The sequence below is a fragment of the Poecile atricapillus genome, chromosome 21 (genome assembly GCF_030490865.1).
Source record: "Poecile atricapillus isolate bPoeAtr1 chromosome 21, bPoeAtr1.hap1, whole genome shotgun sequence".
NCBI classification, from domain to species: Eukaryota; Metazoa; Chordata; class Aves; order Passeriformes; family Paridae; genus Poecile; species Poecile atricapillus.
Window position 1 is genome coordinate 10,031,703 of NC_081269.1, and position 12,604 is coordinate 10,044,306.

Consider the following 12,604-nt stretch of genomic DNA (forward strand, 5'->3'; position numbering starts at 1 on the left):
GTGTTCCTGGAGTGTTCTGGAGTGTTCCTGGAGTGTTCCTGGAGTGTTCTGGAGTGTTCCTGGAGTGTTCCTGGAGTGTTCTGGAGTGTTCCTGGAGTGTTCCTGGAGTGTTCCTGGGCTGTTCCTGGGCTGTTCCTGGGGTGTTCCTGGAGTGTTCCTGGGGTGTTCTGGAGTGTTCTGGAGTGTTCCTGGGGTGTTCCTGGGGTGTTCCTGGGGTGTTCTGGAGTGTTCTGGAGTGTTCCTGGAGTGTTCCTGGGGTGTTCCTGGGGTGTTCCTGGGGTGTTCCTGGGGTGTTCCTGGAGTGTTCCTGGAGTGTTCCTGGAGTGTTCCTGGGGTGTTCCTGGAGTGTTCTGGAGTGTTCTGGAGTGTTCCTGGGGTGTTCCTGGAGTGTTCTGGAGTGTTCTGGAGTGTTCTGGAGTGTTCTGGAGTGTTCCTGGTATGTTCCTGGAGTGTTCTGGAGTGTTCTGGAGTGTTCTGGAGTGTTCCTGTGATGTTCCTGGGGTGTTCCTGGGGTGTTCCTGGAGTGTTCCTGGGCTGTTCCTGGGCTGTTCCTGGGGTGTTCTGGAATATTCCTGGAGTGTTCCTGGGCTGTTCCTGGGCTCTTCCTGGGCTCTTCCTGGGCTGTTCCTGGGGTGCTGTTGTGACCCCAGTGCAGGACCCAGCACTGACACGCTTATGTTTATAAAAATGGTTACGCTGGGTCTTTGGTTGAGACTTTCCGTCACAGTCTAAAGGTTTTAGATGTGTGCTTTATAGACAAATTAATGGTCTGCTTTAAAAATCCAACCACAGAACTTAACTGTGGCAATCCAGCAGTGCTCCCAGAGAAATGCAGTAATGTTGTGGTTGAAGCCATCGTGGCTGGGAGCCTGCAGAGGTGGCTGGGTCTGTGTGGGTTCGAAGCGAGGAGGGGACGTGGCTCTGCTGAGTTCTGCAGAATGATTCATTCAATAAACTCATTTTGTGACCCTGGGTAGGAACATCTCCATCAGGACAAGCTGCTGGTGCTGGAGGCTGCAGGCTCTGAGTAATGCACACGAGGGTTGTGTGGTCTCTCACTGCCCAGGCCTCCCAAGGAAATGGATCTTTCATAAGTGCAGCTCACAGAGGGTTGCTTTTTGTGCACATGCAGGCTTGATTCACCTGATAAACCCAGCTGTGATGGGCTGGGATTGTAAATGCTGGAGATCAGTGCATTTCCTTTCCATTGAAATGGACGGTGAATGGGTGCAGTGCTGCACAAAGGGGATGGTTAATGAGCGTGGTTCAGCAGGGAGTTCCAGGTGTGCTGCTGAGAGGAGTCAGCAATCCCAGGGGAGAGGCTCAATCCTGATTTCCATCACCCTCAGCCACCAGCTGAACTGTGTCCTTCCCTGAGTGATGGCCTCACATCTTCATCCCGAGGAGGATGGCAGGGTTTCCACCACAGAAGCTGATGAACACTCGTTTCTGTGCTGGATCCCAACATTTTGGCTCCTGCTGGCCACACCAGTGCTCTTTGCAATGCTCCAGCCATGGGCATCATCCAAATCCAGCTCCTGGCCCTGCACAGACACCCCAAGAATCCCACACTGTGCCTGGAGTGCTGTCCAAACACTTACTGAGCTCTGGAGCACTTGTGATTTAAGTTAAATATGATTTAACTTGTATTGAAATTGGTGGAAATTGGAGTCTAAATACCCTTAAACACCTGGCTGCAGGTGCTTGCCTGGAAATTCCCACTCCAAATGTGAATAGTGTGTAATGTGCCTAAATCAGAGCTCTCATTTGGCTCGAGGATGGGAAACCTTTTAATGTTTTCCTTTATTGGCGTTGGAAACCTGGAGAAGTGGTCAGTAAGAGAGAGCCCCTCAGCCCAGCTGGCTCTGGCTCTGTGTTTTATGTGCAGCCAGGCTCTTTGCACTGAGCTCCAGTCAACGTAACAAACTCATTTGTGCTGCCTCAGTGGGAAGGAAGATGTGTTGCTTCGAGGAGCTGAGCAGGTTGCTGTGGCACGTGTGAGCATCGTGCACAGGCAGGAGATGGAGCAGAGATGAGGGGAGAGCTCCCAGGATGACAAACGTGCTGCTGGGGCTGTGCTGGGAGCGTGGGACAGGCTGGGATGTGCTGGGATGATGAGATGGGAGAGAGCTGGGCTGTGCCACGCTGCTGGATCCGCTCCAGAAAACATCCCTGGGGCTGCTCCTTCCCCAGGCTCCGGGCATTCTTCACCTTTCTCATCCTCATCACGTCCTGCTGCCTGGGAAAGGCACTGCTCTAATATTACTGGGCTTTTATTTAGTGCTTGTGATAGGATTGTCCTGGCTGGATGTGTTGGATGGGTGGATTTTTAAGAGAGTTGCACACATATATTGAGATGTTAGAGAATGAGCAGCACTTCCAGGGGGAAAAGGAGACTCAGAGGTGACTTCATCACTCTCCACAACCCCCTGAAAGGTGGCTGGGGTCGGTCTCTGCTCCCAGGGAACCACTGACAGCCAGAGCACACAGTGTCAAGCTGTGCCAGGGGAAATACAGGCTGGACATTGGGAAAAAGGTTTTCCAGGGAGGATGATAAAGCCCTGGGATGGCCTGCCCAGGGACGTGGTGCTGTCACCATCCCTGGATGTGTTAAAAAGCCTGGATGTGACACTCGGTGCCACCATGGCTCCGCTGAGCTGCCAGGGCTGGGTTGGACTCGGTGATTTTGGAGATCTCTCCCATCCCAGGGCTTGTGTGACTGATTTCCCTCCTTGCTCTGGTGCCACAGCAGTGCAGCCATGCATTGTTCCAGCCCTGGCAGAGCAGGTTTGCTGCCAGAGGGGCTGCAGGGAGGTTCAGACTGCCCTGATGGAGCTGCTCTCCATGCTCTGAGCCAGGAGCTCCTTGGTAGCTGCTGCCAACACATGGATTTTATTTAAATTTCACAGAATAGGGAACCATGTGAATGAAAACATGATGTGCTCATTTCAGGCAGGGCAGCAGTGGCCAAGGATCAAACCTGAGAAGAAAAGTTACTGATTTTTTTTTTTTTTTTTTCCTGGCCATTAATTGTGATTCCCTGAAAACTTTCACCAGAATCACATTTTTTTTCTGTTACTAACAGCAGGAAATAGGAGTTAGTACTTGATTACTAAGTCTGGGATATAGACTTATCCTTAAGATGGGATTAGACCTCGTGTAATGATTTTCAGCTGTTTATTATTTCATTTGACTAATGCATGGCCTAACCCAGAATTCCAAGCCAAGCTGCAGAAATGCCAGAAATACACACAGCAGGATTTTGGTGGTGGTGGTTTTTTTTAAACATAAAGAGCAAGATACTTTCTGCAGACAATTCCAGGCATGGAACATATGGAGAACTGTGGAATAAGGGCCACCATGGCCCTGCATTTCTCTCAGGGTCCATATGGGAAGCATTTCTCGTGCTGCTCTGTGGACAGGCATTCCTGTGCTGCTGAGGGGCTCACACAGCCCAGAGTTTGGGATTTCATTGTCTCTGTAATGAGGTAAGAGGCTGATGGAGATGCTGGGGCATTAATAATGCCCCAATAAATGCAGGTATTGAGGTGGAGAATGGGAGGGGGTTTCATTTCCAGCACACTCAGCTCACAGGAGCAGTGGAGCTGCTCCTGGGGTGTCCTGCTGGTGACCCCAGAGTGATCCCAGCTGCAAAGGGCTCCAGGATGGAGCTTTGGCTGATCCCCAGCAGCTGGAGGCAGCAGCTCCTGCCCTCCTGAGTGTCCCAGGAGCAGCAGATGGGATCTGCAGCTCCTCTCCCCAGCCTCAGGAGGGGAGGGATGTTCATTTTAGAACACGCTGGCGAGTGTTTAAAAATAAGTCAGCAGAGCAGCAGCCAGCGTTGGCTGCAGATCAGAGTTTTGACATTGCAGGAGATAAAAACAGATTTGGTGAAATTCTGTTCAGTCCCTGCAGTCTCAGGCAGGCAATAATCCCAGCTCAGACCCAGGGGAGTCCCTGGGCAGGAGCACACAGAGCCCTCAGGGCAGCTTCCCCTCCCTCCTCAGGGAGATAAAGCTGTGCTGATTTACAGAGTCTTGTCCCAGAGTCTTGAATTCACCTTAAATATATTCATTTACTGCTGCTGCCATTGGTTATTTGTGCCTAGGTGGTGTTTAGGAAAGCCAGTCATGTATCAAGATCTCATTGAGTACAAATGAACAATAAAATAACACCGTGTTTCACAGGCCTTACAGTTAATGACTTAACTAATTATGCTAATTAATCTGTGCAAAATCGGGGAATTTGCCCTGGGACCTTTTGAAAACTTAGTAAACATATATTGTCCTTTTTTCTGTCAGATATTCTCATCCTGAGGTTTTTATCTCTGCTCTGGGTTACGGAAGAACAGCCGTGCTGGGACATCAGAGCACAGCCAAAAATGTCCATTTAGCCTTAATTTATTCAGATTATTTTCCAGTGTCCACTCCCCTCCCAGGCCTCTCCTTGGGCTGCAGGGTCTCTGCCTGTGCTGGCAAACAGGGTGTGGGTTTTGGGGCTTTGGGGTGTAGCACATGGGCTGTTTCACAAGCCTTGGTCTGAGAATAATTGATCTTTGAGGCTGGTCTAGTTGAGATGAACAGCACATCCCTTCCAAGCATGTATTGAAAATATGACAAATTATTTGGCCTAGAGGATGTGATAGTATCCTCCTAAATGTATCCTCCTGTGAATCTGACCTTTAGAAAGGATGTTTTGTTGCTGTTGTTTTTTTTTTAGCAAGGTAATTTCCAGTACCACAAACTCCTGCTAGCATCAGTTTGGAGCTGGGCCTTGAGCAGCACATTTATTATTTTTGTGCTGTATTTTTACATGTTCTATTTGTCGTGTCCTTGCCCCTGCAGTACAGGCAGGAGGAGGAGGAGGAGGAGGTGTGTGTGGGGATGGAGATGAGGGCTGTGCTGCTGCCTGCTGAGCACGGGGCAGCTCCTCCAGACCCAGCTTTGGCCACCTTTGTGACTCCTCTTGGCTTTCTGCTCCCCAGGGGAAAGCTGCAGTGGCCAATGTCACTGTCCTGGCACTGGTGGCACTCCCCAGGATGGGTGGGGATCTCTTCCACAGGGCAGGGGGAGGTCACTGGGGACACCACACACCTGGCTGTGCGTGATCCACCTCTAAGGCTTCTTCTCACTCAACACCCTGCTCTCAAAAAATGGCTCCAGACGCTGCTCTTTGGTTAAAAACAGCAACTTGTGAAGGGCTGGAGTGGCTGAGGCCCTCTGGATTTACCTGCCCTATCCACATCAGCCACAGAGGCAGGGCTTGGCTCCCAGTTCAGGGCTCAGTGCTCAGGGGTCACTGTCACTGCCTGGGGTCACTCCAGAGGGAAGGGATTCTGGAGGGAACCCCCCTGCCATGGCAGGCTCTCTAATTCCCTTTCCCTAATTTCCTAAGAAAGCAGGTTCTGTCTGTAAACACTAATCCTCAGCTAAGTCACCTTGGGTAAGTTCTTTTCTGTGTTTGACACCTAGATAAGGAGTGAGGTGTGTTTTCTCCTGAGCTCTCTGGGAGCCCAAGCACAATGGGAGCCAGACCCTATTGTACTGTGCACCCTGGTGTAGCAAGGCTTGTACAAAAGGATCGAGGCCAGTCCCACTCTGGGCAGCTGAAACTCCCAGTCCTGTGTTTAGTGTGAGCTCTCAGGAGTGCTTTGGGTGTTAATGATGTTTCTAAAGCACTCGGTGCCTGTCATCAGCTCTCTATGGAAACACAGAGTTAAAGAGGCTCAGATCTGGGGTCTGTGAGGAGCTGTTCCCACTGCTGAGCAGTGAACCCATCACAGATGTGTGTGGATGCTGCACACTGAGCTCCAGGCTCACTCCTTCAGGCAGAGCAGCTCAGCTCCTGCTCTCCTCGAGCACTTGAGGGCTTTCAGCAAGCTGGGCTTGGAGTCCTTGAATGCACACAAAGCTCTTCCTCCCCCACACAGACTGAGTCACACTGGGACAATCCCAGGGTTTTGTCCTGTTGTGCTCCTGTGCTCCTTCAGCAGCACATCCTTCCACACAGCTCCTCAGGATGGTGCAGACTGTGCAGGAATAAAGGCATTGCAGTGCAGAATATTCCTCTCTGATGACCAAATGAGCTCCTTCATTTCTGGCTGTGGCTGTGTCCAGTGGCCCATTGGCAGAGCACAAACAGATGGAAGGAGAGTGCAGGGCACAAAGAGATGGAAGGAGAGTGCAGGGCACAAGCAGATGGAAGGAGAGTGCAGGGCACAAAGAGATGGAAGGAGAGTGCAGGGCACAAACAGATGGAAGGAGAGTGCAGGGCACAAAGAGGTGGAAGGAGAGTGCAGAGCACAAAGAGATGGAAGGAGAGTGCAGGGCACAAACAGATGGAAGGAGAGTGCAGAGCACAAACAGAGGGAAGGAGAGTGCAGAGCACAAAGAGATGAAAGGAGAGTGCAGGGCACAAGCAGATGGAAGGAGAGTGCAGGGCACAAACACCCTCTGGGGTGCCCTGTGTGTCTGACAGGAGTGAGAGCACACCCCAAAAGCAGCAGTGGATGGGTTTGGGCACCCAGTGAGGACAGTGTCTGAGCACAGAAGTTAAATGTGCCGAGCAAACCCCTGCCAAATGGACTTTCTTGACCTTAAAAAGTGATTAGTGAGTTCCCAGCTCAGTAAATGCAGTTAGTTGGGATGAGGCTTGTACATACTTGCTAAGGATGCTCTTGTAAACCCAGAGTTTCTGTCTCTGAAGCTGTGTTCACACCATAATGACATCCTGGGTTTGGGAAAGGCAGTTTTGGGCAGTGAATTCCCTGTGAGGGGGTGCCCAGCTGTGTAACCTCCCCCATACCCACAGAACTCAGCCCCAAACCTCAGCAGCCACTTTTGTACTGATGATGTCTGCACTTACACTGCTATTTCCTCATTTATTATCTTGCCAAATGGCAGCGATTTCCCCCTTTCCAAAGGGCCAGTCTATACCAAAAGGAAATGTTTTCAGAAGGAGAACAGGAGTGTGCATTAGAGGAAAGCACAAACACTAACAGCTTGCTATAGAGACACGAGCTGGAAATAACAGATTCCTCACAAAAATAAAAATGCTAAATATTATTTATAACCTTTGAATGGGGTTCAAAAACTGTTTGCTTGTGTTTTTGTGGGTTCTGTTCTATTCCTGCTTCCCTGCTTGTTCCTGTGGTTCTCCTGGAAGCTGACAGGGTGAGCTGAGCTTCTGCAGGTGCCACCTTTCCCATCCTTCCTGAGTGGTGGCCTGGCTCCTGCTCAGCCTGGAGCTGCATCACAGCCTGGGGGTCCTGAGAGCTGATTTATTGTTATTAAATAAAGTCTAACCAAGCCCAGTGTGGTCAGAGGGGCTCTGAGGGAGCAGGGAAGGATGTTGCATGCTTCCTTGTTGGAAGGAATAATAATAATAATAATAATAATAATAATAATAATTCTTCAGACTGTGTTTCCAGCTGTGATTTACATTCCCAGCTGATTTTTTGGTGTCTCTCAATGTTACTTTTTGAGGAACAAAGTATTTAAATCTGTGGGGAGGCAGGGGTGTTTTGTCCAGGACAATGGGAGTCAGTGGCAGGTTTGAGAGCTGGACCAGCCTCAAGGTTCTTGTCCCTTGAGAAGCTTCAGAGGTGACAAAATCTGTCCTGTCCTCAGTCAGGGCTCTGCCATGGAAACAATGGGAATGTACCCTGATGTCTTTCATTATCAAAAACACAGAAAAGCAAACTGAAATCCATCATTGTTATTTTTATGTCTCTGACAAAAACAGAGTGAATCTCTGCTAATGAAAAATATTAAAATTCCAGGTGTCTTGTCTAATAAATAATAACATGAGCATGGACTTGGCTTCCCACAGCCACCACCAAATCATCCATGGAGCTCTTTATGTGCAGCTCATTTTGAACTTTGCCTATTTCCTTCAGCTATGCAGATATAAATAAGTAATTCCCCTTGATAAGGGTCTGGGAACGCTGTACTTTAAAAGATAAGAAAGCTTTGAGGGGAAATTGTTTTTAAATCCCTGCCATTTGTATGCTGTTCACTGTTCACACTGAGCTAAAATTCATTCAGCTGGCACTTAACCAAGCCTGTTTTATTCCTGCTCTGCGTTCAACCTATCCTTCTCCTGGGGACATCTAACCTTCCATGTAATTACCTCTCTGAGAGTGGGAAGGAGCCTGAATAACCTCCCCACCAACTAAATATCTACACAGGCCCTGGGACAGGTTATCAGCTCACAGCAGGGGCAGGGCTGCCAGGGGCAGTGTGCCTGAGCTGGGAGCAATTGCAGGGTTTGAGTCATTTTTATTCCAGCATTGGGCCAAAGGAGGAGGACATGGAATGTTTGCAGGAAACCAACCCAAAACAGCCAGGAGCACAAAACTACCAGGATTTTTAGAGCATCTTTTTTTCTTTGGGAGTTGGAAATAACAGACATGGGTTTCACCTGGGATGGGTTTTACCAGGGATTGGTTTTACCTGGAATGGGTTTTACCTGGGATTGGTTTTACCTGGGATTGGTTTTACCTGGAATGGGTTTTACCTGGGATTGGTTTTACCAGGGATTGGTTTCACCTGGAATGAGGTTTTACCTGGGATTGGTTTTACCTGGAATGGGTTTTACCTGGGATTGGTTTTACCTGGGATTGGTTTTACCTGGAATGGGTTTTACCTGGAATGGGTTTTACCTGGGATGGGTTTTACCTGGGATGGGTTTCACTTGGAATGAGGTTTGACCTGGAATGAGGTTTTACCTGGGATTGGTTTGACCTGGAATGAGGTTTGACCTGGAATGAGGTTTTACCTGGGATTGGTTTCACCAGGGATGGGTTTCACCTGGGATTGGTTTTACCTGGGATTGGTTTTACCAGGGATTGGTAAGGGTTAGGGTTAGGGTTAGGGATTGGTTTCACCTGGAATGAGGTTTTACCTGGAATGAGGTTTTACCTGGGATGGGTTTTACCTGGAATGGGTTTTACCTGGAATGGGTTTTACCTGGAATGGGTTTTACCTAGGATTGATTTTATCTGGGATGGGTTTCACCTGGAATAAGGTTTCACCTGGAATGGTGTTTTTGTTTTCCCCCCAGGTTTGTCCAAGTCCCTTGGTCTCATTGAGGGCTATGGTGGCCGTGGCAGGGGTGGCCTCCCAGCCACCCTGTCCCCCGAGGAGGAAGAGAAAGCCAAGGGACCCCACGAGAAGTATGGCTACAACTCCTACCTCAGTGAGAAGATTTCCTTGGACCGCTCCATCCCGGATTATCGCCCTACCAAGTACGTGTGGCTGCTCCAGGAGGGAATGGTTGTGGTTGTGTTTGTGGCAGCCCAGAGCCAGGAGTGCTGCTGCCTTTCCCACCCAGGTTTGGTGCTCTTGGCTCTTTCCTCCTTGTTCCCAGGGCTCTGCTCAGGGCTGAGGAGCTGGAATGAGCTCATGGAATCACAGGATCACCGAGGCTGGAAAAGCCCTCAGAGGTTATTGAGTCCAACCCCAGCACTGCCAAGGCCACCCAAGGACACCCTGTGTCCCCAAGTGCCACATCCTCAGAGCTGTGAAACCTCTGCAGGGTGGGGATGCACTGCCCTGGGCAGCTGTGCCAGGGCCTGGCCACCCTTTTTGTCAGGAAACAATTCCTGAAATCCAACCTAAACCTCTCCTGGCACAACTTGAGGCTGTTCCCCCTTGTCCTGTCAGTCGATGCCTGGGAGAAGAAACTGATCCCCACCTGGCCCCATCCTGGTTCCAGGTACTTGGAGAGAGTGAGAGAGCTCATCAAGATGATTTATCAGGGAAAAAAAAGTGAATTTCTTCCCAGTCTGTCTCTGTTTTCCTGAAGCAGTTCATGATTTTGGGTGGAAGTGATGCCATCAGGAGCTCAGCTCTGCTTTCACTGAGCTTTTGGTGTTTAATGTGCTGTAAAATGTGCAGAGATTCTCCCTCCCTCCCTCCTTGTCAGCTCCTTCCAGTCCCTGCAGGACCTCCAGGGCCCTTGGGCTGTCCTCGGGCTCCTCCCAGCATAGGGATCCTCCAGGGACACTCTGGGTTCTCCACTGGAGATCTGGCCCTTTAAAGTGATTTTCTACAGTGGCAATATCCTTCCTCTCCTTTTGTGATTGAGCTTTTAAGGTGCTGCTGATGTTTACCTGCCAAGCAGCACAGGAGAGCAGGCTTTAAAAGAGGTGACACATCATTTTGTTGAGAGGATGAGGAAAGACACGCTGCCAGTTTATCTTTGTGAAGGTTAATTTTAGACATGGCTGCCAGAGTGTTCCTCAAAATAGGAAAGTGTCAGTTTGTCCAGGCCTGGAGTGAAATCCCTGATAAAGAAAATGAGCTGAGGAAGGTTTAGATTGTGAAAGATCCATGTCCAGTGCCTGTGACATTGGGGCAGTGACAAAGCTGCTGCCTGGCATCTGTAAAGCACTGAAAACCATCAGCCAGGGGTGCAGCTCTGTGTCCCAGATTGTCCAGGCTGGGGGAGCAGGGACAGCTCCTGTTCCCTGTGTCCCAGGAGCAGGGACAGCTCCTGTTCCCCTGTCCCAGGGACAGCTCCAGCTCCTGTCCCCTCTGTCCCAGGGACAGCTCCAGCTCCTGTTCCCCTGTCCCAGGGACAGCTCCTGTCCCCTCTGTCCCAGGGACAGCTCCAGCTCCTGTTCCCCTGTCCCAGGGACAGCTCCAGCTCCTGTCCCCTCTGTCCCAGGGACAGCTCCTGTCCCCCTGTCCCAGGGACAGCTCCAGCTCCTGTCCCCCTGTCCCAGGGACAGCTCCTGTCCCCTCTGTCCCAGGGACAGCTCCAGCTCCTGTTCCTTCTCCTCTCCAGGTGCTGCCTGAATTCCGAGCAGCCCCTCGGAGCCCCCAGGGCTGCCCCCAGCAGAAATCCCTGGCTGAGTTTCCAGAGCAGTGAAGGCCCTGCCTGTGTGTTGTTTTGCAGGTTCAGCCAGGCTGGGTTGCAGGTTCAGCCAGGCTGGGTTGCAGGTTCAGCCAGGCTGGGTTGCAGGTTCAGCCAGGCTGGGTTGCAGGTTCAGCCAGGCTGGGTTGCAGGTTCAGCCAGGCTGAGTTGCAGGTTCAGCCAGGCTGGGTTGCAGGTTCAGCCAGGCTGGGTTGCAGGTTCAGCCAGGCTGGGTTGCAGGTACAGGTGCAGAGACACCTCTGCCTCTGTGATGTGCAAATCCCAGCACAAAGCCGGATCCTTGGAGCGAGACCTTCCCCAGCACTTACCTGGGGCTGAGCTGCTCATTTCCATTTCTCATCCACAGCTCTGACTTCCAGCAGAGCCAGCATTACTTGGCGAGAATTAATTTGAGAAATAATGTTTCTTTTCAGATTTTGGGGGAAGAAGAGGATTAATTCTGACATTTTCAGGCTTGTGTTGTGTTTTTCCTCAGTTCCACTATCCATCATTCCATGGGAGACTGGGGGAGAGGACAGGGCACAGCAATACATTAAAAATGCTTCAGTTTGGAGCTGGGCTGAGGCTTGGGAGAGAATTTGTGGGTGCTGAGTGCAGCTGCACAACTTAGTGTGCAATTTTATCTATATAAGGACTTCAGGAGTGTGTTTTGTTTATTGGTTTGTTTTGGGGATCCATTGTCTTGATATCATAGGAGAGCAGTTGGTCTGGTGTGTAATAGGCTGCAGTTTGCTGGAGAATTTGGAAAGTTTCACCTCTTCCTACCTTTGGCTTCAAGGTTCCCTCGCTATTTACTGCATAAAGTTTTATGGCTGATTTTATGGAGGGCTGAACACAAACCATTTAAGTCAAGTATCCTGGTCTCTGATTAAAATAGATTCAAGTCAAGGGAAATTAGCCTAAATGGCTTTGAAATTGCAGCATTAGAAGGGGAAAAACTGTTGAAAACCCTCCAGCTGATAAGCATTACAAAGCATGTAGTAGTTTTAAATGTAATAGTGAAGCCTGTGTGCTTCAGCTAAAGGCTGCAAAGTGTCTGGAATGCCAATGGGCTGGGGCTGGTCCTGGCACAGGCTGGCACTCCACAGCCCTGCCATTTCTTCCCTGTTTTTCAGGAAAAGCTTTCCCTGTTTAGTGTGGTCGAGTATCCCTGTCCTGAGTGCTGAGCTGTGCTGTACCTGAGCTCTGATCCCTTCTCCTGCTCCTTTTTGTACCTGTGGCCAAAGGCAGCTGGAGCAAGGATGGTTTAGGGGAAGCTTGGCACAGTTTGTGTATATTTCTGAGTCTCCAGGCTGCCTGCACCTCGTGGTCAGCATCACTGGGGGTTCAGGGACTCGGATACCCCTGCTCTGAGTGATTTCAGGTGCTGGTGGTGAGGAGGAGCCAGCCCAGCTCACAGCTCAGTCCTCCAGAGGCAGAGAAAGGAGGGAGTTTCCCTGGGAAAATGGTCCCAGAGGTGTGAGGATGATGCTCAGGAGGTGAGGTCTTTCTCTGCACACAGAGCTGTGGCAGAATACCTTGCTTGCCCTGGTTTGGGGAATTGTGGCTTCCCTTTCTGGTAGTTTGGATTATCATCTTTGCTTTGGTTGAGCAATTTCCTTCCCCTTTCCTTTTCTCCTCTCCCCATCACTTATCCCTTCCCTTTCCCCCCTCCTCCTTCTTCCCCTTTCTCCTTCCCCTTCTCTTCCCTTCTCCCTTTCTCTTTCCCCTCCCCACTTCCTTT

General features: G+C 50.3%; 1 protein-coding gene across 3 annotated transcripts in view; it reads left to right on the forward strand.

Annotated features, from left to right (window-relative positions):
• The window catches only part of GALNT17 (polypeptide N-acetylgalactosaminyltransferase 17), a 102,180-nt gene that overhangs the window by 19,476 nt on the left and 70,100 nt on the right, over nt 1–12,604 (forward strand). For all 3 annotated transcript variants that reach the window (XM_058854679.1, XM_058854680.1, XM_058854681.1), the window contains exon 2: nt 9,064–9,247. In XM_058854679.1, coding sequence (XP_058710662.1) covers nt 9,064–9,247 — 184 coding nt within the window. The remainder of the gene's footprint in view (nt 1–9,063; nt 9,248–12,604) is intronic.